The 26811-nt window shown below is 36.7% G+C and overlaps 1 protein-coding gene across 2 annotated transcripts in view; it reads right to left on the bottom strand.

The window, feature by feature from the left end:
- Positions 1-26811, bottom strand: part of STIM2 (stromal interaction molecule 2) — a 144145-nt gene that overhangs the window by 61596 nt on the left and 55738 nt on the right. For both annotated transcript variants that reach the window (XM_047719066.1, XM_047719067.1), the window contains exon 2: positions 22221-22351. In XM_047719066.1, the coding sequence (XP_047575022.1) occupies positions 22221-22351 (131 nt within the window). The remainder of the gene's footprint in view (positions 1-22220; positions 22352-26811) is intronic.

The following is a 26811-nucleotide window of genomic DNA, read 5'->3' as shown; positions in this document are numbered from 1 at the left end:
ATATCATTTAAAATTTATATCATTTAAAAATTAATATATACTTCCCTCTTAAAACATGATCCCAAGACAACACAATTCATAACAAACCATATGGAAGTGTACATACATCTTCAACATTTTGATCACAAATGTGAATAGAAAGCACTAGAAATATGAGTAGAAAGCACCAGAGTAGAGTAGAAAGCACTAGAATTACTTTATGTTGAAACTAAGGTGGAAAAATGTTAACTAAACCAAGTACACTAAAACTCATCAGTTTCTATTAACCCTCTCCAGTATGTTTCCTACAGGATCACTTTGTTCAAAATTTTCTAAAACTTCACAGAAAACTGTAAATTATAGAACTGAGGCAGGCTAACTAGAGAAATTTTAAAAGCAGTCACCAATAATTGAAAATGCATGAGAAAATGACAAATTTTTATCTGTTGAAACCTGGGAATTAAATCAGAAAATAGAATCTGAAATTCTATGAGGTAAATCTTTAAATAATGTACTGCAAATTAAAAGTGGTAAACATGTCCAATTATGTACCTAATTATACCTATAATAAGAAAGGCTGAATTGATAATACAAATACAGAAGTACTCAAATTTCTTCTCAAAAATATTTATGCAGATGATTCTTTAAAATACATTCTTCTAAACCATTATGGAATTTACATAGCCAGTTTCAGGAACTTAGCTTCTAGATGATAAACTGGTATCAGTTCCTTATATCTCTAACATATATCTTATTTGTATTTTGTATTTATACTTCATATTTTTTTTAAAGATTTTTATTTATTTATTTGACAGAGAGAGATCACAAGTAGATGGAGAGGCAGGCAGAGAGAGAGAGAGAGGGAAGCAGGCTCCCTGCTGAGCAGAGAGCCCGACACGGGCCTCGATCCCAGAACCCTGAGATCATGACCTGAGCCGAAGGCAGCAGCTTAACCCACTGAGCCACCAGGCGCCCTATACTTCATATTTTTGATGCTATATTTTTCTTTTTATTCCAACTGCACTTATATTTGTGTTTTTTATTTGTGTTATTTCTATGACAGTGCTTAATAAAATCTGATACATGCTAGTACAGACACAATTACGGGCTCTTTTCAGCCAATATATACCTCCTTCCCTACCAATGTAAGTGTATATCTCTGAAAGTGTTCAGTCTTCCCTCCTCAACCTATCACTCATTGCCACAGCTGTGTGACTAAAGGATGGACACTTGACCCAGAAGAAAACAATCCAGAGGATGAACAGGATGAAAGGATTCTATTTCACAAGTAAATGCAATTCAGACCATAAAAGGCTAGGTTATTTGGTGATGGTTCTGGATTTTTAAAGTGATAAGGAAACTGGTGTTGAAGGTACCATTTTATGAACGGACACATGAACCACGTACAGAGGAAGCCAAAATGTAGAGACAGAAACTAATGAAAGAGAACAGAGAGAGAGAAAGAAATGGCACCAGGAACTGCCTCAATTCTTGAGGACTTCCTGTTTCAGTTCCCCAGGAGGCCTGGGGAATATAATTCTTGTCCTGATTTCCATGACATAACAATGATACATAGGTATTTCCCCTTTTATTTTTAAATATACAATTTTAAGATCTCAATACCCAAGGAGAGGTGATTTATCATCACAGTTAAGCACTCAGACTCTAGGGTGACAGACTATACTCAAAATCTAACTCCACTGCTTGTATTTTTTTTAGCCTCATATTTCTCCTTTGTACAGTGAGGAAATTAAATCACCCACCACATATGGTTATGGAAAGATTAAATTAAAAATTCATACTTAGAATATAAAAGTGTTAGACAATAAAAATAATTTGAGTTGTTATTGCTGTTGAACTTTAAAGCCTGAATAAATTAGTTTCACCTTGACTACACTGGTAGCTTAATATACATCTTAGAAAATATCAGACATTTATAAAGCTACAATTTCCAAATACTCTTAAAACTACCATTTCAGACATTCTGAAACAAAATACATAACACAGAAATGAACAAGAAAACCACAAACTTTTCATTGACAATGTAAGCAGAGGTTTTCCCAAAGGACACCTGTCATCAAAACAACAGTGTCCAAGGTCTGATATGTGAGTCAGTGAGTTCCAGTGAGTCCTGGAAAAAAACTGCAGGGTCTTCCTGTCTTGAAAATAATACTAAAATAGCTCAGTATAATGTCTCAGGGGAAAGAATGCATAACCAGAAAGGACTACTATTATTCGTGCTTGTACAGATGGAAAAAGGCAGAGCTAAGGGAGGGTTGACAATTTATTTGACTTGATAGAGTTATTTAAGAAAATCAAATATTGGAAGTATATTTTAAAGAATTCCAAAGTTTAAGTCCTTCACCACTATTCATACCGCTATCCTAACCTGGATATTCTGAAAAATTTACTGATGCTCAATTTTTAGAAATGATACCATACTAATAAAGCATGAATTGCCCATGTTTCCTCATCCCAAAACTAAGCATAGTGGTGGAAAGCACAGACTCAATCTTCACACCTTGAATATCTCAAATGTACTATTTGCTATATGACATTAGTAAGCTACTTTCCTCCCTTCGCTTCAGTTTTCTCAGCAGCAAAATGGTAATTATAGTCATATATCAAAAGTGACTTATTTCACATGAAGTATAAAAAACTGTTTGGTATAGAGTAACCACTCAACAATGTATTTCATGTAAATCATTTATTTTTTAAAATAACGAGTTAAATCTTTGCCTTGATAGGCACACTCTGTATCATTTCTTGAAGTGGCAGAAGATAACTCTACTGATAATCACTGATGTAAGTGTAGTAATATCAAATCTTGGTTGATACCCGCCACACAAAATGTTGTTCACAATGCAGAGATACAGGCTAGTGCTAAGATCTGTCTTAGTAACTTTGATCTTATCATCTAAGATGGATGATGACACCTACACAAAAACATAAGAGAACCCAGGCAAACTAGAATATGTTTTCATGGAATTAAGAATGAAAAAGGTAAATCACTTAACATCTGAGAAAAAATTTTTGAGATCCTAAATTCAAATATTTTTTTCAAACATTAAAATTCTATACTAAAGAAAACTTAAAGCTGATTTGGACACCTTTCTACACCTTAACACAAGCATAAATTTACACTTTTGCCCAAGTGTTACAGTATGTTAATCAGCCCTTAATTCCACTCCCTAAGACTTCCAACATCAAAATCCCATCAGTTAATCCCCAGTTTACCCAAGTAAATGCAACAATGACCTCCTTAGATTCTGTCTGTTCTGAGAACAGCTCAGAGTTCAATTGGCCTCACAATGACTGTCAACACCATCTAAGCTAGACTATAGCCTTTTATGAGCTAGGTGGAGACCTTAACCATTATTTATTACACTAATTCAACTAAATGATCAGTTAATAGAGATGACAGATGACAGTCAAACAACGAGTTTACAAAGACCTGTAAAACACAACATATTTATGAGCTGAAGTATGCCAGTCATTTGTTTGACATGAACCAATACATGACCTATATCATGACTAGTCTTCAAGATTACTGTTCATTATAATCCAAAAATCTCTAACAAAATTACTGAGATTCCTCAGTCTATCCAATTGTAAATAAAGAAATATAAATAAATAAATAAATAAATAAATAAAGTACTATACTGTCCTTAAGAACACCAAAATAAAAGTCCAAAGGCAGAGGCAAATGATTCATCTTCTGTGTTCTCATTTGGAAATAAAAGGTAAAAAAAATTTCTTTAAATTATAAATATAAAACAAAGAGAGCACAGATTTCAAATATATGGGAAAACTTGTTTTTATTTACTATTTTTTTTAAGAGTTATTTATTTGACGAGAGAGCGATATAAGTAGGCAGAGAGGCAGACAGAGAGAGAGGAAGGGAAGAAGGCTCCCCACTGGGCAGAGAGTCGATGTGGGGCTCGATCCCAGGACTCTGAGATCATGACCTGAGCCAAAGACAGCGGCTTAACCCCTGAGCCACCCAGGCGCCCCTATTTATTATTATTATTATTAAAATAAGTAGGTATTGTAGCAAGTTAGAGATATACCAAAGTCTAGTTTTGGCTCTAGTTTCTGGCCAAAATCTACCATTAGGCTTTGGTTTCAGTTTCCGGAACTCCAAACACACACGTATCTACTTAAATGTCTTCTGCCATCCATGAACTTGTGTGTGATCAATACTCATGAGATCACGTTAAGTCAAAAAATATCCATCAAGCATAACAACAGTAACATATAAGGTGAGCCATTCAGATTTAACATCAATATGTGAATTTTACTTTAAATAAACTTTCAAGATGTAACAAAAAATCTCCTCTTTTCTACTGGCTAAAATTAGTTAAGTCAGAACTTGTATTTCCAGCTAAGAAGAGGTTACAGACACAAGATTTATCACCCTCTCCCAAAACAAATAAGAAACTGGATAAAATATATGGAACTATGGTTTTCAAGACACTGAACATCAAGACAACAAAGTACAGTGATCCCTGGAGACCAAAAACAAAGAAAGCCCTGTGACTGCCCTAAATTAATTCCTGAAGAGAACTCCAGGACAAAGCACAGGAAGAGGGAACCCAGGCAGAGAGGACAGTCCTCTGAGTTGAAAAGACAGAACTGGCAGAGAACTAAAGAGGGTACGGATTACAGTACTAAGTACCAGAGAAGTGTGAGCCACAGAGAGAGAGAGAAGCCTGGATTACCTAGAAAGAGTACCTTGAGTCTTTCGTGACTACTGATCACCCCATGCATGCAAGCCAAGGAAAAAAAGACACACCAAAAATTTGCAAGAAATAGTCTTTGAAGATTATATAGGACAGGGAATAGTGCTTGTTCCCACAAGACAGAATGGAAAATCTCCTAATTTGTAGGTCATCAGGTGGAAGACTAAGAAAGGTTTTGCCCTAGTACTGAGAAATACTAACCCCCAACTAAACTCTACATTGATTCTGCCCCCCCCCAACAGCTTATAAATACAAGCCAAGGGGATTAAACTGTTTCCATAACTTAACCCTGCCCTAGAATAAAGCTTAAGAATACTTCTATGTATATAAAATACTCAGTATCCAACAAGGTAAAATCCACAATGTCTGACATCCAAAAAAAAACTACCAAGTACTCCAAGACATAGAAAAACAACCCACAACTAGGAGAAAAGTCAATCAAACCTACCCAAAAAAGGCAAAGATGAGACAACTATAATCAAAGACATTAAAATAGTTATTATAGCTATATTCTATTCAAAAAGCCAGAGTAAATACTGAACATGTTAATGGAAACATGTAAAATTGAAGTGTTTTTTAAGACCCAAATCAAAATTCTAAAAACTAAAACCACAAAGACTGAGATGAAAAACACACTAAATAAAATTAATAATAAACATGACAGACTAAAGTATCAGCAAACTTAAATACAGTAAGCATGAGAAACTATCCAAACCAGAGACTGAGCTGTAGGACAACTTCAAGCAGCCTAACATAACTGTAATTGGAGTCCATAAGGAGCCAAGAGGGAGTGACAAAAAAAGACACTTGAAAAAATGGCCAAAATTTTTTTCAAATTTTATTAAAACTATAAGCCCAGAGATTCCAGAAGAAAACTACACCAATATACATCATAATCAAATAGCTTAAAACCAAGGATAAAGAGGGTAATCTAAAAGCAATTTGGTATGGGAAGGGAGATAAAAGACACAATAGGTACAGAGGAACAGAGATAAGAAGGATAGCACAATTTTTGTCAGATCCAAAAAAAAAAAAAATCCAGAGACCACTTAGGAAGCATATTTAAAGTATGAAAGGAAAAACTTTTAATGTACAATTCTTACCCAGCAAAAACATCTTCTAAAAATGAAGGCAAAATAAAAACTTTTTCGTACATACAAACAGTAAGAGTTTATCACAGGAAGTCCTGTACTGCCAGAAATGTTTTTAAAAGCCCTGTAAGCAGAAGGAAACTAATACCAGATGGAAATCTAAGCACAGTAAGAACAGTTTTGAAGGAATAACAGAGACAAAAGCTTAAGTGAGTTCAAGAAAGAACGAGATGAGAAAAATAGTACACAAATCCTTTTGAGGGAACTCGTTGGAAAGAAGGACAAAGGAATTGGGCAATAACAAAGGGAGAACAGAGTCAGGAGAAGTTTTTATGCTGTTGTGAGAAAACAAAAGCAGGTTTTGCATCAGATAGGAAGATCCAGTAGAAAATGGAAAATTGTTTGAAGCATGTCTGCAGTTGCCAAGGGGAGACAAGAGATGAGATGGAGTGCTCAGGTGGAAGAATTCACTTTTGCAAGGGGCACAAACAATGAATCAACAATGATAGGAGAGAATATATAGTTTATAGCCATAAATGAAGGTGGATGAGCAACTCCAGTGGCCTCATATGGCCTCTGAAAAGGAGAGAGGAAAAACTTCCCTATCCCAATCCTAAGATCTCATTGGGATAATATTTTATTTATTTATTTTTTAAGATTTTATTTACTTATTTGACAGAAAGAGATCACAAGGAGGCAGAGAGACACGCAGAGAGAGAGGGAGGAAGCAGGCTCCCTGCTGAGCAGAGAGCCCGATGTGGGGCTCAATCCCAGGACGCTGGATCATGACCTGAGCTGAAGGCAGAGGCTTTAACCCACTGAGCTACCCAGGTGCCCCTGGGATAAGATTTTAAACACACCACAAAGTATGGGAAATAAACAGGCAATGGAAAGGTAAAGGAAAATTACTGACCAATTATACATAATAGATTTTATAGCAACACAAAGATTTCTCTTCACTGTCTTCCACAAAAGAATGTAACAGTTTCAAAATCTGAGGATCAAAATGTTCTATACCACAACTGGGGTGGTAGATACATGGGTATATACATTTGTCAAAATTCATGAAACTGTATAGCCAAAATTCTGCACTGAATTGAATGTAAGATATACCTCAAATATTTAAATCATCAAGAATTTCAAGAAACTCATTATCTTTTATGGGCACAATTTCATTCATTAAAAAAGACATTATTTATTCTAAATGTACTACTCATCTCTCATCATCATTAAGCCAAACTCTAAGAGATTACATTAACTTGCCATACATTAAACTTTGTGAATATCTTTTTATTATATTTTAGCTTTTTAGGGTAGAAGAGTTTAAAGTACTTCCATCAGTGAGACTCAGGGTTGTAACTATAACCCATTTCTTTGTGGTTTTTGCTTGTTTTGTCATAATTGAGATTTTATTGGCTGTTCTGGGAATTAGCACAAAGACATTTCAATTTGTACAAAACTCTTCATGTATATAACCAAAAACCTAAAAAATCATGTACTTGTGACTCTTCTAAGCAGTTATTCCAGTGACTTTCCAGCTTAAAATCTGGGGGTAAATTTTCCTTAATGGGATATCAAGTACTATTATTGTCAAATGTTGTACAATGTTACACAATTAAGTCCCACTAATTCACAATTTAGTATCATATACACTACATACTCAAATTTTAATCTGTCACAACACATTTACAAAGTTACTAGGAAAACTGGACAACCGCAACTAAAGATATTACAGAGTGTACAAAATTCTGACAGGGAGAGCCAAGGTCAAGGAATGGTTTTCTTGAGGAAACAATTTACCAAAATCAACACAGAAAGAGAAGTAATTTAAAATGTTCAAGATGTATTAAATGCAGGACTGACTGCAAATTGCCATTTAGGATGCTCTGTGTTATAGAATATAAAAACTACCCCATCTATGGAATGTTAGTCTGATACCCAAGACAACCACATGCAAAATGCAACAGGAAGAGAATGAGAGAAATCATGAGTGAAAGGCCTCTCCAGTCATAAGAATACAGATATGTCCAAAGAGCAGTCTTTCAACAGTTCACTTTGGGGAGAATAAAGAGTGCATCAAGAAGTTGCAGAGTAAATGATAATGGCTAGAAGGACAGATTATGACCAGACAATAAAATGTTTTCAATGCCAAATTAAGAAGTCTAGGCTATATATGGTAGACTATAGTGGTGGTTCTCAAGTGTGATCAACTCTAATGTCAGGGTTCTGAACACATTTAAAGTAGGTTAAAGTCTGTTAAATGTGTGTTCGACTTCCGATATTTTCAACTTATGATGGGTTTATTGGGATGTAATCCTGTTATAAGTTGAGAAAAGGATGTGTACTCCAGAGCACTCTGTCTCAATCAGGTCTACCCTCAGGGGCAACTAGTTAACTGGAGCCTATCCTGCAGGGGTATTATCAGAGCCTAACTGACCAGAACCAATTCAACTCTACCAGGTTCTCTAGCTTTCCAGTGGGAGAAGAGAAATACCTAACTCCCAACTCACTCTAGCCATCTTATCCCATCAAAGGGGGAAAAAAACCCTAAAACTGAGAAACATTTGTGAAGGCCGCCATCCAGAATCACTGGTTCATGAAAAGACTGGGACCTAATCATGGGTCTACAGACCACCTCCCCCCTCCCCACACCTCACCACCATATATCTACGGGCCTATTTGCAGCATTTCTTTTATCCCATACACCATGTCTAGCTCTCCGGAAAAAATGACAAGGCATACCAGAAGGCAAAAAAATAACATCTGAAGAGACAGAACAAGCATCGGAACCAGACATAGTAGGGACTGATCTGATGAGGGATTTAAAACAATCAAGAGGATACCCTGAGGATTTTAGTGGATAAAGTAAATCAGAAGTAAGAACAGATAAAGCAATAAGAAGAGATGGATATCCACAGAAAGAACCAGAAAAAGATGCTACAGATCAAGAGCACTAGTTCTAGCACTTTCAGAACACTCCTTTGATGGGCCTGTTAGTAGACTATGCACAGCTGAGAAAAACTCTACCCCAGAGGACAGATGTATCAGTAGAAATCTGGAAAACCAAAAAGCAAGGAGAGGACTGAAAAAACAATCAGAGCAGAGTATCCAAGGACTGTGAGACAACTCCAAAAGGTATAACATACATGTAATGGGAGTATCAGGAGAAGAAACAGAGAAAGGAACAGAAGAAATGCCTGAAACAATAAAGACTAAGAAAGTCTCGGGCAGTGAAGATACCCTGTGATATTATAATGTTGAGTGCATCTCATTGTACATTCATTCAAACCCAGAGAATGTACAACTGCAAGACCAAACCCTAATGACAACTATGGACTTTGGGTGATTATGACATGTCAGTGTAAGTTAGTCTTTAGTAGGTAAAAAATGCACCAGTCTGGTAGGTGATGCTAACAATAAGAGAGAATATACATCATGTGTGGGGGTAAGGGGTATATAGGAAATCTCTGTGCCTTCTCAATCTTGTAAACCAAACTGCTTTAAAAAAAAAAAAAAACACAGTTTTTAATCTTATACAATACATACACTTTAGGGTGCAAGAAAAGTAAGAACAATGAAGAATCGAAGGAGAAGTAACCAGAAGCAGAAAGAGAAAAAAACCAAGCAAGTTATTTTCAATGCTAACCCCCATGCCACCATACTCCAGTCAGACTGAATCATCAGCTACCGCATAAATTAGTACCTTATATTCTTGCTTTTTTTTTTCCTGCCCCCTGACCGTTCCTCTTGGAGTGATTCACCTAATCATCTACAACTGTAAACACCATGCCAACTTCCAAAGCCCCATCTCAAGAACTTCTACTTCACGCTTTTCTAGATGCTCCTCAAATGAATATATACTCTTCAGAGACACAAGAGCACTTCCATGATTCATGTGTATTCCTAGTACATACTATGCCATGACATGCCTTGTTATTAGACAGATAGAGCCTCATATGCCCTACCAGATGGTAAGCATATGGAAGTCTATGCTTGTTTTTTCATTCTGCTCCATATTCAGTACAGTGTTGTATATATAAATAGGAACTTAAAAACATTTTGTTTTTAAGTGAATGCTCAAAAACACCCTTAGTCAGGAGCCTAGGCATATTTCCCAAGCCCTTAAAGGAATGAAGTAAAAGAAAATAAAAGAAGAATAAAAACAAAAAAAGCAACTACTTAATTTAAAAAAAAAAACAGGCTTTTAAATTCCATAAAAATTTCTATACTTCCCTAATAAAGACTTGAAAGAAATTTTAGGAACTTGGGAGATATAAAAAATAAGAGTCAGTGGGCAAGGATTAGCAATTAAAGTGAAAGGCTCTCAAATATCTTTTATCAAATTTTTGAAACATTTTCAGGATCAAGGCAAAATACTCCTTCATCTTAAAAAGGTTCTCTTTATCAAGTGAATTCAATAGCCTTAGAGTTTTAGCCTTCTGGGCCTAATAACCCTATTAAAAGGTCAGCGGGGATGGGGGGGTGGTAATAAAAAGCAAGTCATCAACATTTGGTAATACCAGTACTTCGTCAATGCCATGAGCAAAGTCAAGCCAGGCCAGACCCAGCAAGGCCAAGATAGAAAGCCTAAAGGAAATACAGGGGTGAAAAGTAGTCTTTAGGGTGACATAAGGAGATTCTTAGCCATGCTTAAGGTAACACTCAAGACACAAGTCAGTATGATTTAGACCAAATACAGGGAACAAGCAGATATAAGGTCCAGGTGAAAGAGTTGACATCGATGCCTAAAGGTTTGCAACTAAAACTGAAGTCATTAATAGAAACACAGTTCAGGAATGTAAGCAAGGGATGTTCTTTCAGAGTCCAGGGTTCAAAATTGAACACAAGTTCAAGAAACAACAATTGGCATTGTGCCTAAACATGTTCAAGAGTGAACAGGACTTGAGATGGTTGAGCTCCAGCCCAGTCCCCTATGCTGTGTGACCTAAGTAACATAATCAGAGCCGCAGTCCCAGCCATAAAACAGGGATACCACCTGTCTTGCCTATCCCAAAACAAGACTGCTGAAGATAAGGTGAGAAACCATAAATGCTTTATGAACCATGATGTTATAATCAATAGATGGTGGGGTTATCAGGAGGATAAGAACAATTTACCTTATAGCTTCCTGATGTAGCATAGCACCTTATCACCTTAAGGCCACAAGAACAGCTTTCTAGAGCAAAACAGTCTTCTGAAGACCATGGGGTTAGTGACTGCAGCACTTACTTCTGGGAGAAATTCTGGAGGCCAAACACTGGGTATGTGAATAGGAAAATTTAGACTACTATATACAATTCTTCAGATGAATAATCGGGAAAGCCAGAAATTTACAACAAAAGGAAAAAAAAAAATAAGATCTGGGTGGCTCAGTCAGTTAACCTCCAACTCTTGACTTGTGCTCAGATCATGATCTCAGGGTTGTGGGATCGAGCCCCTATCAGACTCTGTGCTCAGTGTGGAGTCCACTTGAGATTCTCTCCCTCCCCTCTCTCTCTGCCCCTCCCCCCACTCATGTCTCTCTCTAAATAAATAAATCTTAAAAATAAATAAATTCTAGAAATCAAAGAAAGGGTCAATGAGTTTTAAGTTAATATAGAAAATACTGTTACATTGTTTTATTTCCAGAGAATAAAAAGACAAAAAAAAAATCACTTAGCTCTAGGAAAAACTAGAATTATATCAAAGTCTCTGTCATATTACTAGAAAACAAGGGGCCCATGCATAAAGACAGTATGATAAACTGAACTGAAACAGATCCAACCTTTACTAACAGCACAAACCTTGGCACAATACTTGAATCAATTTAATAACAACTTAGTAAAGTGAGCAAGACACAGACAAAGGTAATTACAGTGGAAAGCAGATTGTGGAAAGACATATAGTGAGTTAATTATATGGCCCCATTTGCCTCGGACAATCCTCATGTGCACCTGTCGCCCTGGTGTAATTATTAATAGTACCATCTTCTACTCTCAAAAGTATTCCAGTTTGGATGATGAATTATATGTCACCATATCCATAACAACAAAAATTATAAGGTCGATAGAGTTAATGTTACTGTAAAGGTACAATATTCACTTATGAAACAGAAATAGGTTTTGTACACTGAAACTCAGATGTTTTAGAAGACAAGATATGCAAAGTTTGCTAAACTCACAAAAAAATATATTACATAAATGCACTGCCATGCCATGATCCTGAAAATGCCTGGGGGAGGAGGAGAAGAGCAGGACTGGCTATACAGTCAGGCTGAACTAAAGCAGTACAGAGACAGATCCTGATTCACACCCCTGCTGCTCTGCCCACTTCTAGTGCATAACAGTATTTAATACGAAAGTCCTGTTAAGGGAAATGAAAGACTAATGGAACAGGAATGGGGAAGATTTCTTTTTTTTTTCTTTAAAGATTTTATTTATTTACTTGCCAGAGAGATAGAGAGAACACAAGTAGAGTGGCAGACAGAGGGAGAGGGAGAAGCAGGCTCCTCAATGAGCAAGGAGACCGACGTGGGGCTCCACCCCAAGACCCTGGGATCATGACCTGTGCCAAAGGCAGCCGCTTAACCGACTGAGCCACCCAGGTGCCCTGGGGAAGATTTCTTTAATGAAAACAGGTAATTGCCAGATAGTCTGTCTAAAGAAAATGGAAATCTTTGGAGAAAAGGGGCTAAAAGATTTACTAGTTGAAGCAGGGGTTGTGGTAACTTCCTAGAAAGAGGCTAAAGGTAGTGGGTTAAATGTCTCAAGGCCACAAAATGATTTCAGAAATTTTTTCCCATTATAGACAGATCTCATACCATAGACCATTCATTCCCAGTTTACACACTGGTTGTATTTAAGAGTGTATTTGCCATTTGAAAAACATCTTTCCTTGGGGTGCCTGGGTGGCTCAGTGGGTTAAAGCCTCTGCCTTCAGCTAGGGTCATGGTCTCAGGGTCCTGGGATCAAGCCCCACATCAGAATCTATCTCAGCAGGGGAGCCTGCTTCCTGCCCTGCCTCTCTGCCTACTTGTGATCTGTCAAATAAATAAAGAAAAGAAAAGAAAGGAAAAGAAAAAGAAAAACATTTTTCCACAAAAACTGTTATGATATTTAAGTACCTACCAACTGCAGCACAAAAGCCCACTTAATCTGTATGTATTAACTAGATAGTACCAATGGTGTTTCTCAAATGACGGGCAACTAAGGACATAAAAAAGAAGGTAACCATTATACTACATCACAGTCGGAGGGGGGAGAGGCAAGACTCTCTGGATGGCAAGCAATGGTAGGGTAGGAAAAAGTCTTCTGAGTTCTATGGTAGTTGCTCTGAGGGATAAGAAGACACATGAATAGAAATAGTCTAGGAGAGGGGTGCCTGGATGGCCCATTGGTTAGGCTGATCTCAGCTCAGGTCTTGATCTCAGGGCCGTGAGCTCAGGCCCCACGCTGGGCTCCACACTGAGCATGGAGTCAACTTAAAAAAAATTTAAGGGCGCCTGGGTGGTTCAGGGGGTTAAGCCTCTGCCTTCGGCTCGGGTCATGATCTCAGGGTCTTGGGATCGAGCCCCGCATCGGGCTCTCTGCTCAGCGGGGGGCCTGCTTCCTCCTCTCTCTCTGCCTGTCTCTCTGCCTACTTGTGGTCTCTGTCTGTCAAATAAATAAATAAAATCTTTTAAAAAAAAAATTTAAAAATAAAAAATAAATAGTCTGGGAGAATCCATTCTTAACAAATATCATAAATAGAAAGATAACAGCAACTGGTAAATTAACTGGAAAAGCAAGAGATAGAGAAGGAAGCCCAGTAAAGAGGTACTACAATTGTCATGACAAGAAATAAAAAGACTGGGTACCCAACTAAAAATTGCTGAGGCAAGACAGCAAACTTAGAACTTAAGAAATATCCTAAGTACAACTATAAAATAATAAAGACACTTTCTTAAGACCTATCTCAATAATTTATATAATGGTTCTTGGACATTCTAGGTTACAGAACCATCTTACTTTAACAAAAGCAAAGAATCCTCTCCCCAGCAATATACAAGCACACCCTGCTTTCCAGTAACAATTAATATATTACTATAATAATTACTGTGTTACACATGTTTATGACTTCCAGTAGAACATATTAAGAAAATTTTAAGGTAGAACTTGGGAAAAGTGAAATCACAGGGTCAGGAAACCGTATCTTTTGCAAGACCATAATAGTTGCCAAATACAAATACCGTGCCCGAGATTATAAAAACTGTTACAAAAGTATGTATTACAAAAACAACCATAAGATTTATTAAAGGATAACATGGGCATCAGAATTACCAAAGGACTTGTTAAAATACAGATTTCTGGGGTCCCCTCCCACATTTCTGACTCAGTGGGTCTGGGATGGGTCCTGAAATTTTGCATTTCCACACATTGCCGCTTTGTCCAAGGAACATACTTTGATTGGTTTTTAGAGCAACCTTCAGGAACTATGCCAACTCCTTTTCATCCACTTCTGTCCCTTAAGGGCCAAAGATTTGGGTGCACTGACCCACTCTGTCTTCAGGACTTATTGCCTTTCCTTCTTCATTCTAAGCTTTATGCAAAGAGGGTCTCAACCTTTTTTCTACCTTGCTTCCAAACATATAGAGAGCCTCGATATTATTTTGAATTGCCAAAACTGTAATTGAAAAAAATGTTAAAAGAGAAGAGGTAAGTGAAACAGCAAAACAAAATTTGATGCTTAAAAGATTTTGGTGCATTGCAGAATATCAAAAAACTGTACACATATTCTAAGAGATGACTTCTTCGCAGATAACAGAAGACTATTTCTTCCATAGACTCCTATTTATAGGTGTTCGTAATCACTACTTCTCTTCTAGATCTCTACATATCAACAGATACACTCCAAATAAAAATTAAAATTTGTAGCTACAATGGTTATAGTGACCAATTTATAGAAGTATTTTTGAAACAAAGGAAATAAAATGTAGATTTTAACCATGTCTTCCCTTATCAAAATGATATCTAAATGCTCTGCCTTAATCATCCCCTGCCTTTTTTTCTTTATTAGCATAAATGTGTAAGTTTTGCTTCATTCTTACAGTACCATTTCTTCCAGGTATCAGAGGCAGCAGAACTAATTTCAATCTTGAAAAGCAGAGTGGTCACCATAAGTATATCAGGAATTGATGTGCTATATAGTTAAGAGACCCATATACAGCAAACAGTGAAAATTAAAGAAGAATAAATATTAACATTAGCAGTGTCTCTGGAACTTGCCTTTTTTTTATATATATTTTATTTATTTGACAGAGAGAGAGAACACAAACGGGGGAACAGCAGGCTCCCCACTGAGTAGAGAGCCCAATGTGGGGCTTGATCTTAGGATCCTGGAACCATGGCCTGAGCCAAAGGTAGATGTCTAACTGAATGAGCCACCCAGCTCCCTCTGGAACTTGCATTTTTAAAAAATTCTGTTACCTGTTCTTATAAAACTGGAATGAAGTCTATGTGACTTATAACCGATCTTGTTTTATAGTTCATTAGCATAGTCATCTCCAATTTCAGTTGCCCAGACCCCACAGAGATATACAATCTAATCCACTCATGAGGGAGAAAATATGAGAACTTCTATTATATTTAATTTTATCTCAGTTTTCATTTATATTTGTGAATATTTTTTAAAAAGCATAATATAATAATATGTATGTATCAAATATGTCTAATATAATAGTGTGTGTATATAGATACAGGTATATCTACTATATCTGTACACCACGTACACATAGCTATTTATTTGTAAATTATATTAGGAAGGGCATAACGATGGAGATTGATGATAAACATTAACGTGAGAAAGCAACACACGCTGGAAATCAAGAACACAGATTCAGGGCGCCTGAGTGGCTCAGTTGGTTAAGCAACTGCCTTTGCCTCAGGTCATGATCCTGAAGTCCCTGGATAGAGTTCCACATCAGGCTCCCTGCTCAGCGGGAGTCTGCTTCTCCTGCTGACTTCTCTACTCTCATGCTCTCTCTCTCTCTCAAATAAATAAATAAAATCTTAAAAAAAAAAAGAACATGTATTCAGTCTGGACTCAAACTCCACCCATACCACTCACAAGCTGGTGGCAATGTGCAGACTGTTTCACTTCCCTAAGCCTATTTCCCCATCTGCAAAGATGGAGAGGATACTATACTGGTAGCTCATAGGGCTTCTATGAGGAGTCCATACCACAGTCCATGTAAAGTGCTTATAGAGTGAAACAAATGGTAAACCCTCAATATTTTCTCTTACTTTAGCATATAAATCCATAAACGTAAATTCGATAATTCCTACAGTAACAAAATTAAAAGATCATTTCCCTATTTTTCCCAATTTTGGCCATTTAACCCTTTTTTCTTTTTTTTTTTAACTGTATACCCAGTAACAGTCTCTGCTACTCTATTTATATGCTTATTGCTACTATTTTCCAGAAAGATTTAAAGCCTGTTTTTATGATAACACATTCACTGAACTATGAAACTATAAAAATTCCAATATGCAGGGAAATGCCTCAATAATTATAACTTAACAGACGGCAAGGACTCTTTAGCACCTAATCTCTCCTCACCTTACCTTTGCTCTGTTTGTCCTTTCAGTTGAATGCCAAGTGATCCTTTGGTCAAATAAGTTGTACTGGTCCATTTATGCATATAATTACACATAATTACTAACAGCAAAATAGTACTTAATAGATAATTTTAATAGGGTGTATCAATGCTTTAAAATTCTGGACATATTCTATTACTAAGATCAACATGAAAAGTCTTATTGTGGGTCCCCTCCAACACAAAGCCTTCTGAAGGAAGTTGTATAACTTTATCGTTTTTATATTTTATAATTCCATGGCTTGAGAATTTCCCATCAAACATCTGTAGTTGAGTAGAGTATAGAAACAAACTGTGCTAATCAGTCTCTAAAACGGTTCCCAATGACCCCAACATTCTCACACCCATATCTTGTCAAACAGTCTTCCCATGAGTATCAGCTGGACCTAGTGACTCCCTTCTAACAAACAAAATTTGGCAAGAGTAAAGGGATTCCAATTCCAAGATTAGCTTGCAAAAAGACTTTAACTCCCAGGTTGCTGACCTTCTCTTGCTCTCTGAGCTCCCTCCCACACTCTCTAAGGGAAGCTCACTGCCATGTTATGAGCTGCCCTATGGAGAGAGCCATGTGGCAGTTAACTGTTATCCCCAACCAACAACCAGTGAAGACCTGTGAAGACCAACAACCATGAAGCCACACGATTAGGCCTGAAGTGGATCCACCATGTATCAGGCCTTGAGAGGATCACAATACCAGCTGACATTTATAGCAGCTTATTGAAAGACCCACAATCAGAAGACCCAGCTAAGCTACACCTAGATTTCAGACCCAAACAAACTGTGAGATGATGAACATACACTGTTGTAAGCTGCCATATTTGGGAGCCGGGGAGGGGTAATTTGTTACACAGCAAAAAATAGGTTTACATAAGTTAAAATTTTAACTTAAAATTTTCAGTAAAAATACACATGCATTTATTCCTTTGGAAACAGTACTCCATGTAATTCAAAACTCACTGATCCTATTTTAAAATGTATTTCTAGTAGGTTTTCTTAACCCTACTTTTGCATACTTTCATAGTGACTCTCCTTGTTTCAGACACTCATACATCTGTGCTATTAACTAAGTTTTCTAAGAAGTATACAGATAAAAGATGACAGAGGTGCTATTCAGGTAGATTAGCTAAATCTAAGAAAAACTGAAATATCAGATACAACCAGTTTTTTGTTTTTTTTTTTTTACATAAATTGGTTTAAAGTTAGTTATAAATATCAAAAACTGATAACATAAACTCTAAAATTATTTATTCCAAATGGTATCAGTAAAAGGTAAGCATGGATATATAAGGAAGAAAAATTAGGGAAAAAAGGATTTTTAAATTTTTTCTTTTTAAAAAAGAGGAAAAGTAAAAACAAAGTTCATGCACACTAGAGACTATACTAAAGTTTTCAGTCCACAAAGCAGGCAATAACAATGTCAGTTGTCATTGCCTCCTACGCTGTGTTCAAATCAACAAAATCATTCATTTCTCTTATTTATTTTTTTTTAAAGATTTTTATTTATTTATTTGACAGAGAGAGATCACAAGCAGATGTAGAGGCAGGCAGAGAGAGAGAGTAGAGGGAAGCAGGATCTCTGCCGAGCAGAGAACCCGATGCGGGACTCGATCCCAGGACCCTGAGATCATGACCTGAGCCGAAGGCAGCGGCTTAACCCACTGAGCCACCCAGGTGCCCGATTTCTCTTATTTAAAAAAAAAGTATTTCTTAATCAAGTACCTACACTTTCCAAAATATCTTCAATATTGTCAGAATAGACAAACTTGACTGTAATCAAAACCTCAATCTAAACAGGTCACATATTGAGCATACACTGACATTTAATCTCTTTGATTTTGGGTCAGAAGACAATGACCTGGAAAGCAAAAGCTTTATATCCCGTTCCTAATCTAAAACACTCTTGTCCTCTATTTTCAATTTGAGAACAGCTCTGAAAAACTGCCAGATACTTATTCTCTTACTTGTCCCAGTATTCCATAGGGTACACCCTTTAAATGTTACTTCCCAGTGAGGCCTGCCGAAAGCACCCTATTTAAAATTACAGCTACCCACCATCTACCTGCTCTCATCCCCCTTTTTCCTGCTTATTTTGTTTTTTGTTTAGTCTACCTTTTTACAAGCATCCAACAAAATGTCCACTTTAGGGCTTGAAGATTAATGTGAGATTCTGTTCTGTCCCAGATATATTCCAAGATCTGAGTATCTGGTGTAAACAGACCTTCAAATATCAGCTCAATATTAAATGCATGCATAAATTAAAAGAGTAAATGCTTTCTCATATGACCAAAAACAAAAAACAAAAGCAGAAGCACTAAAGAGAAAAAAATTAAGTTTTTAAGTAGCATTTCAAATGCTAAAATACTTTTCTAAATTTTAAAAAAGTTAACATTTTAAACCAAAATCACAAGAAATTAAGTACTTTAATTTTGACTAAGGTTTCTTATTAAACTCATGAAGTTTCCTAATGATGACTGCTAGAAACCCAGAATGATATTACAATTCACTTCTTTAAAAAAGAAACACTTAACCAAGAAATATAAATCAAGATGTAGTTATGCAGATCAGAAGGCACCAAAATAGTCCAAGAACCACAGAATTAACAACTCTTTCCTTAAAGCCTACAACACACCACAGTCTCTAGATCAGTGCTTCCAATACAAATTAATTTGATCTATATATGTGATGTTAAGTTTTCTAGAAATCACAATAAAAAGTAAAAAGAAACACATGGGATTAGCTTCATATCGTATTTTATGTAATCTGGTATGCCCATATTTCCAACAGGTAATGAATATTTTAAAGTTTAAGTATTTTACATTATTTTTCTCATATTCAAAAGTTGAAGTGCATTTTACACTTATAACACATCTCAATTTTAAATGCCCAATAGCCAAACATAGCTTAGTAGCTACCATACTGGACAGTAGATTTCTAGATTCTGTAAGGTACTAATAAAATATAGAGGCATACCTTATTTGCTTCTAATATTAATATTAGAAGAAATACCAAGAATAAACATCTCCTGTTTTAAATATTAAAGTTCACCAATCATACTCACAGAGTTCTAAGTTTTTTTAAAATAAGCTTTACATTTTAACATAAAGTTTTTACTTCTAATCTCTATTATAAAATATTTGGAATTCGCTGAAATTTAAAAGACTCAAGATGAATTCCATGTAAGTATAAATTATACAGCCATGCCTGCTTACTTTGTTTGGCACAGTGAAAATGGTAACACTTCACACATCTGAGCATTTAATATCTGATGATGAGGTTAAAAAGATTAAAATAACTTGTAATTCGAGGAACTATTATGCAATCAGATACATTTAAATAGGCTGTCAAATACCTGCATAAGCTTACTTAATCCCTCCCTGTCTATATATTACATGCAAGTTTAACAGATCTTTCCTTGGAGGGTACTTTTAATGATTGAAAAAATGTGAATTTTTGCTATTCTTTTCAGATTTAAATATTTCTGTAATTGTGGTATAAGAAATATATTTGGTCTTTGTCCTTGGTTCCTGGCAGAGAGCTCTTAAAACCCTTGGAATTTCCTGAGTAAGAAGTGTGTATTATGCCCCTTTTGATCACAAGAGTCATGCTAAGAGAGTACTTATTAGAATGGTGCCTCTAGATCACCCTGGGATGGGGCTCGTCAGCAGAAAGACCGGGTGATTAGAGCAATAGGACTTTCACTTCTGACCAATGAGGAAACTGAGGTCTATAAAAACAGAGAAATTTGTTCCATGCCTTTCTCTTAGCTTCTAGTCACCAGCAATCCCTGTCATTCCTTGACTTATGGCTCCATAACTTCAATCTCTGCTTCCATCGTCAGGGTCAGCTTTTCCCCTGTGTCTATGTCACGATGTGGTGTTCTCCTCTCTTATACAGATACCAGTCATACTGAACTAAGAGCCCACACTACTCCAGTATATCCTTACCTTAACTAATTACATCTGAAATTACCCTACTTCCAAATAAGGTCACATCCTGAGGTACTAGAATTTAAGACTTCAAAATATGTATTTTTGTGGGGACACATTTCAACCCATAACTTGGGCCTTTACAAAAAAAAAAGTCCGCCAACACCTGATTTGGAAAATTTTAAACTAAGGAGAAGTAGGTCCAGAAGGGCCACTGAATAGTCACAGATTTCAAAGAGGAGAGCTGAGATATTGCTTTAGACAAACTAACTTGAAAGAAAAAGTAAGAGCCCTCAAAAGATGTCAGGCAGGGGCACCTGGGTGGCTCAGTGGATTAAAGCCTCTGCCTTCGGCTCAGGTCATGGTCCCAGGGTCCTGGGATCGAGCCCCACATCGGGCTCTCTGCTCGATGGGGAGCCTGCTTCCTCCTCTCTCTCTGCCTATCTCCTCTGCCTACTTGTAATCTCTGTCAAATAAATAAATAAAAATCTTTAAAAAAAAAAAAAAAAGATGTCAGGCAGAAAGCAACATATGTAGGTCAGGAATCTACACTGGCTTAGAGATGGAGGAACCAAGTGTAGCCTACAAAAGGATGAGCATTCGAAAGGTAAAAGTGTTGTAGAGCAAGTCAAGAATTAATCTTTAGTGGGGCGCCTGGGTGGCTCAGTGGGTTAAGCCGCTGCCTTCGGCTCAGGTCATGATCTCAGAGTCCTGGGATCAAGCCCTCGCATAGGGCTCTCTGCTCAGTAGGGAGCCTGCTTCCTCTCTCTCTCTGCCTGCCTCTCTGCCTGCTTGTGATCTCTCTGTCAAATAAATAAATAAAATCTTTAAAAAAAAAAAAAAAGAATTAATCTTTAGAGACTGCAACTATTGGGTAACAATGTGATTAGAGAATATGACTGTTATATAACATTAGATTATAATGTAGAAAAAACATAATTTAGTATCATAGAAACTAAAAGAGAAGCATCTCAACTATGACAAATATAAGAGATTGAAGAGACCTGAAAAACAACCAGGGGACTTGGCTAGAATAAGATTCCAACCAAAGAAAACAACTTCTATGGAGAAACTAAAAGGGATGCCAGAGGGATGTCAGGGGGAAGAGATAATGCTCAGAAATAAACATGATTTATTTGTACAGTGGGTACAGTAGATCTTACATCAATGAACCCCCCAATAAACTACATCTCCTGGTATTCATGCCCTTGTATAATCCTCTCCCACACAGACTGTGAGCTTAACCAGATCACTTACTTCAAGCCAATTTGATATTAACAGGCACTGGCAAGGCAAGCAAGGGATGATAAGTACTTTCATGCGGAAACTTGTTTTCTTGGAACACTGCTCCCTGGAAGCCAGCTGCCATGCTGTAAGGAAGCCTGAGCTAGATTACGAATGACGGGAGACCATGTGAAGAAAGACTGTGAAGACTAAGAAGTCATCATTTCAGCCCCAGCTTCCAGCGGAATGCAACCACACAGCATCACAGTGACCTCAGACCATACCAAAGGGAACAGAAAATGTACCCAGCTGAGCCCAGTCAACCCACAGGATCAGGAGAAATGATAAACTGCTGTCCTAAGCCACTAAGCTTTGTGGTGATTTATAAAGCAGCAATAGATACTAACTGATATAGTCAGAAGAGGACATATGTTTGAGAAATGCAAGAACATGAGACTGAGGATTCTTATAAAACTAGGAAGACTTGTATATGCATGAGGAAAAAAGAAAAAAGGAAAAGTGTGCAAATACAAAGGGTAAATTAGAATGCAAAGAGAAAAACTAAAGATAATGAAGATGAACCTGAGTCACATATGATGAATAATGGGAAAATTTAAGAGAATAACAGGAAAAGCTTTCCACCTACTTCATCGCTTTCATCTACTTCAATTCCACCATCTTTGTCATCATCCATTTGTTTATGTATTGTTTGAAGAGCTTCCAAACTGTATCTGTCTTCTTCCGTGAAGCATGGTGGACTCAGTGATAGGCAGGGATCTGAAAGAGAATGAAGGGCAATCACTAACTTGCCACAGCAAAACATAGGCTATATAGTTAAGAGAATATAATATAAAAGAAAAACAACACTAAATTTTAAAACATTTAACGTTTAATGTTTAAAAACATTAAATTTCAGACTAAGTCAAACCAATGGGTTTTTAAAAGTCTAGCAGAGTCATCGAAAGTGTAATATATGGACACAACTCATTAAAAATAAATAACAATTTAATGGATCTTAGGCAACACCACCAGAAGTAACTCTAGTACTGACTTCAGGTTGTCTATATTCTTCAACATCTTGAACTATTTTTTTCTTATTCAACATCATATTTACTAATCATTCCCCCCCAAAAAAATAGAATGCCTTCCTTTAAAAAAGAAAAAATAACCTAAAAATCACAGAATACAAGGTGATATTTTTGAAGAATCCAGTTTAATTAAAATGTGAATCCAAGTAAATACAGCAGAGAATACAAGAAAAGGATATATAGAAGAGTTACATGATACTTAGAAAGGTTTTTTTTTTTTCACTTTTCTATTCAACAATCAGGGCCCACCCATATTATACCTTTTAAAATACATCACTTCTTAAATTTAACAAGGAAACACTGGGAAAAAAAAAAGACAACTTTTAAAAATCTTATTCCTCATGTTTTCTTTAATATACATTTATTGGTTAAACCTCTTCCTATGGGGGCACCTGGGTGGCTCAGTGGTTAAGCCTCTGACTTCGGCTCAGGTCATGATCTCAGGGTCCTGGGATCGAGCCCCGCATCAGGCTCTCTGTTCAGTAGGGAGCCTGCTTCCCCCTCTCTCTCTCTGCCTGCCTTTCTGACTACTTGTGATCTCTGTAAAATAAATAAAAATCTTTAAAAAAAAAAAAAAACTTCCCCCTTTAAAAAAAAAAAAAAAACTCTTCCTATGGAAAATGTGTAAATTTAATCTAACAATTTAGAGACAATTTAAGGCTTTTCAAAGCTTAAAATCAGATTAGTAAAAGTTACTTGTTGACTCAAACAGTAAACAGCCTATACACTAAAATGAAAATGTACTGCCAAAACTTCAATTACACCCAATCCAGCTGACTGGCAGATTGACAAACTCTAAGAACTTACTTCTACTTCTGCCAGGTCACTAAAATACCCTTTTAAAACACCATCAGTTCCACATGTACTTCTAGAATTAGAAATTAAAAGTTTAAAGTGGTTACTAGCATAATAGAAGGGTTAGCCACAGTTTGGTCTTCTCAACAACAGTTAAAAATCTAGTTTATCATTCTGCCCCTGTTATAAACTAACGTCTGATATTGCACAAATCACTTGTCCTTGTGTCTTAGTTACCACACCTGTAAAATAGTCTAGATGTTTACTAAATCTACTGCAGCTACAATGGCCTAAGAAATAATCTAATTCTGTGCTTAGGGAAAAAAATGTCAAGAAGACACTTCTGGAAACCAATTAATAATTTTTTTTCTTTTGGTAACAGAACTATTTGTACAGTGGGTGCAGTAGATCATTACATCAATGACCCCCCAATAAACTACATCTCCTGGTATTCATGCCCTTGTATAATCCTGAGTTACAACTGGAACATGCATGTAATCCAGGTGGACCTGAGACATCCTCAAGACCCTAACATTTCTCCTTGGATAGGGGACCAGAGGGGCTTGGAATGTGGCGTAAAAACAAGGAGATTACATGCATGTTCCAGTTGTAACTCATTTGGAGGAGTTACACTTTTAATAGTTTGAAGTCAAAATCTAATTTTAATTTCTTTAGTCTTGGAAGAGAAGCAAACAGAAAAGTTTAAAACTATAACAACAGGCAACACAATCCTAAGTTATGTGACACGTGTGTATGTGTATTTAAAACTGATCAAGATTTGCTAAAATCAAAGAACCTGCAGGCATATAATGGTCAATTATGATTCTTACATCACAAAACAACCAGAACCCTGACATGCCTACAAGTTCAAACTCATTTTTACTTATTCTGATGGAGGTAAAGTAAAAGATAAGCAAACAGGTATCCTAACATACGGAATAAAGAGGATCCAAATACAATGTGTTACTGCCTCCAGCAAACCTGTTTTTTTTACGTATTTTATTTTGCTAATAAATATATGGAGTGAAAGTGTTATTGCAATGAGTACACAAGGGTTAGTTATCATCAGTCACTGATTAAACAGGCTTTGTTGTTAATCCAGTCAAACTCTAAAAGTAAAGTGAATGATGAGGGCTCTAAAAACCTCATAAAGCCTTAAAAGAAAATTAGTAGGAACATATGATCTGAAAAAAAAAATTCATGTAAAAACAAAATTGGTATTTTTTTCAATTAAATTAACTAATTTAACAAAACACTACCTTTCAAGGTCTGTTTCAGGTGTAACATCTCCAGGAAGTGTTTCTGTATTGTATCTGTACTATCTTTCAGGGTATCAGTTCCTTTCCTGAACATTATTCCACCCATTCAACAACTATCTATTGAGTATCTACCATGTGTCAGGCATGGAAATACCATAGTGAAAAAAGAAATAAAAATTCCTCATGAGTGCTGTGAAGTGTGTAAACCTGGCGATTCACAGACCTGTACCCCTGGGGCTAATAATATATCATATGTTAATAAAGAATAAAAAATTATAAAAAAAATTCCTCATGAAACTTGCAGCATACTGGGGAAGGCAAGTGTAACATGATAAATAGTAAAAGGCAGAGCATGTTAGCAGTGGTAAGTATTAAGTAGAAAAACTAAAGAACAGATATGAAATGCCAAAGAATTTGAAATCTGATTATATTTTATTCTCAAATCATTTAACCTAAGTCCTCATTTGATGTTGTACTTTGTTTTTTTTAAAATATTTTATTTATTTATTTGAGAGAGAAAGAGACAGTGAGAGAGAGCATGAGCGAGGAGAAGGTCAGAGGGTGAAGCAGACTCCCCGTGGAGCTGGGAGCCTGATGCGGGACTCGATCCCGGGACTCCAGGATCATGACCTGAGCTGAAGGCAGTCACTTAACCAACTGAGCCACCCAGGCGCCCTGATGTTGTACTTTCTTAATCTCTAACTGTTTCATGGGTCATTTTGCCCACACAAATAAGTTTATGTACAAGGCAAGAACCATGTTCTACTTCTCACAATCAAAATACCCAGGACTTAGCCAGGCAATTTTGTGTCTCTGATAAATTCTGTTACTTCATATACTAACTAAACCATAAACTTCTAGGCTTCTATACTGTGCAAACCAGTGACAGGGATAAGGAATTAAAGGGCTTATAAGAGTATCTTGTACTTGAAAAAAGTTCACAGTCTAGTGAGAAGGGAAGCATGTGGACTACTACATTAGGTTAGGGACCACTGAAAACACTATTTGTAGGGTACGAGGAGAGCATGGAGGAAGGGAACCAATACAGACTGGGAAGGAAAGTCAAACGTTTTCTAGAGGTAACCTTGGGAAGTTTTAAATGACCTATAGTTGATGACTATAGGGAGGGAGAGAAACACATGCCTGGAAAAAGAAACATTATAATGGGATGCCTGGGTGGCTCAGTGGGTTAAAGCCTCTGCCTTCAACTCAGGTCATGATCCCAGGGTCCTAGGACTAAGCCCCCCGCATCGCATAGGGCTCTCTGCTCAGCAGGGGCCTGCTCCCCACCCCCTTTCTCTGCCTCCCTCTCTGCCTACTTGTGATCTCTGTCAAATAAATAAATTAAATCTTTAAAAAAAGAAAGAAAGAAAGAAACGTCGTAAGTTCAGAGGCATGAAAAGAAAACGAACATTCAGAGAAATGCCACTAGTTAATATGTCTGGAATACAGAGGAAAAAATGGAGAAAAGAAGAGAGATCAGGTAAGAAACTGGAAAGAAGGGGCCAGATCTCTAAGAGTCGTTTTTCCAAACTAAGGAATTTGGATTTGTATCCTGAAAACAATAGGGGATTTTCAAGGAGAAGCCCAACACAATCAGATCCATTACAGAAAGATCACTCTGGTGACAGAGGAAAACAGAATGGAGGCAAGGCTGAGAGGCACAGCTGTCAGGAAGTGCTACTGTAATCCTAGAAGCTTGCAATACTGCATGCGTCCAAGGAATGGAGGAGGGAAATGATGAACATTGCTCTGGGATTTGGTGTTTTGCCAAGCTGGAGCAGCAGAAGAAAAGGAAAAACAGGAGTTGAGGATATGGCAAGAGTGATCCATTTCTCCACATAAAATTTTATCTCTTTTTGGTACAGTGACTTAAGGACTAGAAATCTCAGAATAACTGAGAATTCTGAACCCCATTACCTTTTCTGAAGTCTTTTTCATTTCTTTCTCAACTGTTTCCCTTCCAGGTTAATTCAGCTCAAATTATCATTTTAACTCACAATAGCTGACCTAAATTTCTTTTTAAATACACAAACCGTTACAAAAGATCTGTGCATATAATGAATCTGGTGTAAGGGTTTCAAAGACAACTGCT

The sequence above is a fragment of the Lutra lutra genome, chromosome 2 (assembly GCF_902655055.1).
Source record: "Lutra lutra chromosome 2, mLutLut1.2, whole genome shotgun sequence".
NCBI classification, from domain to species: domain Eukaryota; kingdom Metazoa; phylum Chordata; class Mammalia; order Carnivora; family Mustelidae; genus Lutra; species Lutra lutra.
This window is presented reverse-complemented; position numbering and strand designations above follow the sequence as displayed.